This window comes from Apodemus sylvaticus, chromosome X, assembly GCF_947179515.1.
Source record: "Apodemus sylvaticus chromosome X, mApoSyl1.1, whole genome shotgun sequence".
NCBI classification, from domain to species: Eukaryota; Metazoa; Chordata; class Mammalia; order Rodentia; family Muridae; genus Apodemus; species Apodemus sylvaticus.
In genome coordinates, this window is record NC_067495.1 from 73,169,445 (window position 1) to 73,175,444 (window position 6,000).

Here is a 6,000-nt window from a genome sequence, read left to right on the forward strand (position 1 = left end):
CGCCCGGCCCCCATCTTTTTTTATTAGATATTTTCTTTATTTACATTTCCTCCTTTCCCCTCTGAAAACCCCCTATCCCATTGCCCTCCCCCTGCTCACCAACCCACCCAATCCCACTTCCCTGTCCTGGCATGCCCCTACTCTGGGGCATCAAGCCTTCACAGAACCATGAGCTACTCCTTTCTTTTTTTTATTAGATATATTCTTTGTTTACATTTCAAATGTTGTCCCCTTTCCTGGCTCACCCCCTCCCCAGAAAGCCTAATAACCCATCTCCCCTCCCCCAGTTCCCTAATCAACCCTCTCCTGCTTCCCTATGCTGGTATTCCCCTACACTACAGCATCGAGCCTTTCCAGGACAAAGGGCCTCTCCTCCCTTTGATGTCCAACAAGGCCATCCTCTGCTGCCCATGTGTCTGGAGCCATGGGTAACTCCGTGTGCACTCTCTGGTTGGTGGTTTTAGTCCCTGGGAGCTCCGAGGGTACTGGTTGATTCATATTGTTGTTCCTCCTATGGCACTGCAAACCCTTCAGCTCCTTGGATCCTTTCTCTAGCTCCCCCATTGGGGACCCTGTGCTCAGTTCAATGGTTGGCTGAGAGTGTCCCCTTCTGTATTTGACAAAGTGTGGAGCAAAGTCTGAGGGAAGGACCATCCAGAGACTACCCCACCTAGTGATCCATCCCATATACAGTTACAAAACCCAGACACTATCATTGATGCTCACAAGTATTTGCTGACTGGAGCCGGATATAGCCGACACTTGGGATGCTCCTTTCATTGATGCTCCCACAAGGCCATCTTCTCATACCTATGCAGCTGGAGCCATGGGTTCCTCCATGTGTACTCTTTGGTTGGTGGTTTAGTCCCTGGGAGCTCTGGCGGTCCTGGCTGGTTGATATTGTTATTCCTCCTATGGAGCTGCAAATCCCTTTAGCTCCTTAGGTTCTTTCTCTAGCTCCTCCATTGGAGATCCTGTGCTCAGTCCAATGGTTGGCTGTGAGCACCCACCTCTGTATTTGTCAGGCACTGGCAGAGACTTTCAGGAGACAGCTATATCAGGCTCCTATCAGCAATCACTTGTTGACATCCACAATAGTGTCTGGGTTTGGTAACTGTATCTGGGATGGATCTTCAGGTTGGGCAATTGCTAAATGGCCTTTCCTTCAGTCTCTGCTCCATACTTTGTCTCTGAATCTCCTCCCGTTGGTATTTTGAACCCCCTTCTAAGAAGAACCAAAGTTTCCATACTTTGGTCTTCCTTGTTCTTGAGCTTCATGTGGTCTGTGAATTGTATCTTGGGTATTCCCAGCTTCTGGGCTAAGATCCATGTATTATTGTTCTTTTCTGATTGGGTTACCTCACTCAGGATGAAATTTTCTTGTTCCATCCATTTGCCTAAAATTTTCATGACTTCGTTGCTTTTAATAGCTGAGTAGTACTCCATTGTGTAAATGTGCCACATTTTCTGTATCCATTCCTCTGTTGAAGGACATCTTGGTTCTTTTCAGCTTCTGGCTATTATAAATAAGGCTGCTATGAACATAGTGGAGCATGTGTCCTTATTACATGTTGGAGCATCTTTGGGTATATGCTCAGGAGTAGTATAGCTGGGTCCCCAGGTAGTACTATGTCCAGTTTTCTGAAGAACCACCAGTCTGATTTCCAGGGTGGTTGTACCAGTTTGCAACCCCACCAGCAATGGAGGAATGTTCCTTTTTCTCTACGTCCTTGCTAGCACCTGCTGTCACCTGAGTTTTTGATCTTAGCCATTCTGAATGGTGTGAAGGTAGAAACTCAGGGCTGTTTTGATTTGCAATTCCCTGATAACTAAGGATGTTGAACATTTCTTTTTTTTTTTTTTTTGTCTTTTTTTTTTATTTGATATAATTTATTTACATTTCAAATGATTTCCCCTTTTCTAGCCCCCCCCCACTCCCCGAATGTCCCGTAAGCCCCCTTCTCTTCCCCTGTCCTCCCTCCCACCCCTTCCCAGTTCCCCGTTCTGGTTTTGCCAAATACTGTTTCACTGAGTCTTTCCAGAACCAGGGACCACTCCTGCTTTCTTCTTGTATCTCATTTGATGTGTGGATTATGTTTTGGGTATTCCAGTTTTCTAGGTTAATAACCACTTATTAGTGAGTGCATACCATGATTCACCTTTTGAGTCTGGGTTACCTCACTTAGTATGATGTTCTCTAGCTCCATCCATTTGCCTAAGAATTTCATGAATTCATTGTTTCTAATGGCTGAATAGTACTCCATTGTGTAGATATACCACATTTTTTGTATCCACTCTTCTGTTGAGGGATACCTGGGTTCTTTCCAGCATCTGGCAATTATAAATAGGGCTGCTATGAACATAGTAGAGCATGTATCCTTATTACATGGTGGGGAATCCTCTGGGTATATGCCCAGGAGTGGTATAGCAGGATCTTCTGGAAGTGAGGTGCCCAGTTTTCGGAGGAACCGCCAGACTGCTTTCCAGAGTGGTTGTACCAATTTGCAACCCCACCAGCAGTGGAGGAGTGTTCCTCTTTCTCCACACCCTCTCCAACACCTGCTGTCTCCTGAATTTTTAATCTTAGCCATTCTGACTGGTGTAAGATGAAATCTTAGGGTTGTTTTGATTTGCATTTCCCTAATGACTAATGAAGTTGAGCATTTTTTAAGATGCTTCTCCGCCATCCGAAGTTCTTCAGGTGAGAATTCTTTGTTTAACTCTGTACCCCATTTTTAATAGGGTTGTTCGGTTTTCTGGAGTCTAACTTCTTGAGTTCTTTATATATATTGGATATTAGCCCTCTATCTGATGTCGGATTGGTGAAGATCTTTTCCCAATTTGTTGGTTGCCGATCTGTCCTCTTGATGGTGTCCTTTGCCTTACAGAAACTCTGTAACTTTATGAGGTCCCATTTGTCAATTCTTGCTCTTAGAGCATACGCTATTGGTGATGTTGAACATTTCTTTAGGTGCTTCTCAGCTATTTGTGTATCCTCAGTTTTGATTTATCTGTTTAGCACTGTATCCCATTTTTATAAGGTTATTTGATTCTCTGGAGTCTACCTTCTTGAGTTTTTTGTATATATTGGATATTAGCCCTCTATTTGAAATAAGAATTCGAAAGTTTTCTAGTTTTATTTTAAGCTTGTAACAACCTAAGATTGTTTCAGTTGATTCAGACACAATGTGAAGTGAATTTTCAAGTAGCCCCTCCCAATACAACCTGTTTCCAACATAATCACTCACTTGTATAAATTATCTGAGCACAAGCATAACATATTAGTTCCTCCACTCATATAAAACAACAAATCACCATGTGCATAGTGCTTTTACTTCCACTTAGCATAAATCAGCATCATTTGCTATCATCTGTTATGAGGGGAAAATATATTACAATGATGAGTAACTTTAGTTTTCCTAATTGTTCCCATCATATTTTGTGGTTTTGACATCAGAACATGTTGACTGCTCAGTTGTAGAGGTTTTGTTTTCTTATTTTATATAGTTATTTTAACCTGGAATATATTGTTAGGTTATCAAATGATGAAAAAAATGTATGTACCATGTACCTGGAAATATTTTCTTTACTGTATAATTCACTCATAGTAAATGAACTTCCTTACATTAAGAATAGAAATTCCAAAAGAAAAGGAAAGAAATAAAGAGGGAATTTTCACAAAATTAAAAGTATTTATGTGTTTAGGAATGTGTATGTGATGTATATAAGTGTAATATACACACATACACACATAACACACTAACTCACACAATATACACACAATTAAGGAAAAGAGACTGAATTTCTAGGATTTCAAGAGACATAATAGCAGAGAGCTTGGGTCACTGATTTAATTATTATAATATCAAGAAAGTATAAAAGAAATAATTTAGGGAGCAAGAGATGTTTGCAGGCCAGAAAAATAAAATTCTGCTCAGAATCTTGTCTTATGTGTAATACCAACATATTGGCAATTTTTCTTTAGATTGAATCAGGAAACACAGATTTGTACCTTAATTTTCAATGTCAATTCTTTCAGATTCTGGAATTCCAGATATTGAAATAGAAAACAGTGGAACGCCTCATGACAGTGCTGCTATGCAAGGTACTACAAACAACACTCTCCTTCCTATAAGCATGTAATGTGTGATCCATGGAGGCAGGATAGAGCATGGGAAAAAAAGGTCTACATTGCCAGATATTATTCCCTTAGAAAAAGTCAACTTTTCATTCTCTGACCTAAGAAGCAATCTATAGTGATCTTTACTAGAGAAAAACATATATAATGTATGATATGACTTTGAAAACTCCCAACAATATAATTACTTAACTATTTCATACATACAATATGAGCAAAGTTTATTTCCTGGTTAACTACTAAAAGAATATATCTTTATATATTATTCACTTTCTAAAAGTGGAGAAATATGTAAGAAATCTTTCAAAAGCATACTGTGCATGTGACTTACAGATTTCACATTTTTAGTGTTTGTGAAGGGCAAAAATACAATAATAATAACCTTTGGGTATTTTAAAGATCTTCTAGACATACTTATTAATCTTCCAATTTTATAGTGATATTAGAAATCTTATAAACATAGAAATAAGAGGATGACTTGGAATTTCCAACTTGCATGATTTACATAAATAGGTATATCATCCGCAATATTGTAGAAAATTCAGCACATTAAAATGGATGAAAAGTATCAGTATAGAGTTGTATCAGACTACACAAGCCTTGAAAAGTAAGAATAACATTTAATCAGTGGAAAGTTTGCCATGCAATACTACTGTAGATTTTATTTCTTTATTCTATAAATTATATATAATATATAAGTAAATAATATACATATAATATTATATGCAAAGTGAATTAAAATAGGATTGACTGTTTAGGCAGTCCGTTTACTACAGTTAAATTCATAAAGTTCCACTATTAGTGAGCCCGGTAAGCAAGGTTCCTGTTATATGAATGAATAATAGCCTGAAGTGTTTATTTTCTCACTTCTCTATCAGTTACACACAAATACAGACACAATCATTAAGAAGCCCAAGGTTTGGTTGTGCCCCTAATTTGAATATGGTATAAAATTAGTGTTGGAACTGAAAGGAGAATCTAAATACAATACCAGTAGATTTTTACCTATATTACAACTTATTCCCCTATCCTCATACAAGTCATTATACTTTATTTATATGATGCCTTTAATTGATAGAAATAACATTTTTCTCAACTCCAAAGTAAATGAATGTTGTGTTGTCATAAATTTATTTTATTTTCATGTAACACATTATATATGTATGTATATATATATATATGTATATATATATATATGTATTTTGAGTATAAAAGTAGTGTTAATACTACTTGAGTGTTAATATTCATCCCATATTAACTTAATAACTTTTGTATATTAATTTATGTCTAGAGAAGCATAATTTTGGTTTTCCCTAACTATTCTTACTAAGTTCTTTAAAAATTACTGAATCAGATGCAAAATTATAAGTATTGACTATTTCCAAAATAAAAATAAAGTTGTTTGCCTAGTATATATGGTCAACATTGTACATACATGATAAAATACAGTAATTTAATAATTTCTCATTGAATGTAGAATTTTATTCATTTATTTATTTATTCACTCTATTTCCAGATCGAAGCCCTCTCTCTCTTCTCTCCTCCAAGGCCCACCCTTACAAATCCACCCCCTATTACCTCCTCTTCTTCAGAGAAAGGGGAATCCCCACTTGGGTATCACCCAGCCATGGGACATCTAGTCACAGCAGGACTAAGCACATCCTCTCCAACTGAAGCCCCACCAGACATTCCAGAATCAGAGACAATCCTCCATTCCCCAGTCCCAACTGTGGCAATGGGACCCACATGAAAACCCCACATGTACATCTGAAAAAATGTGGGGAGACAGCTAGCTCTATCCCCTGAATGCTCACTGGTTGGTGGTTCGGTGTCTCTTAGAGACCCTATGGGCCTAGGTTAGT

At 38.0% G+C, this 6,000-nt stretch overlaps 1 protein-coding gene across 1 annotated transcript in view; it reads left to right on the forward strand.

Annotated features, from left to right (window-relative positions):
• Dach2 (dachshund family transcription factor 2) overlaps window positions 1-4,143 on the forward strand; it is a 512,021-nt gene extending 507,878 nt beyond the window's left edge. The window contains exon 12 of the mRNA XM_052170278.1: window positions 4,040-4,143. Within this exon, the coding sequence (XP_052026238.1) occupies window positions 4,040-4,143 (104 nt within the window). The remainder of the gene's footprint in view (window positions 1-4,039) is intronic.
• Window positions 4,144-6,000: the final 1,857 nt, after the last annotated feature.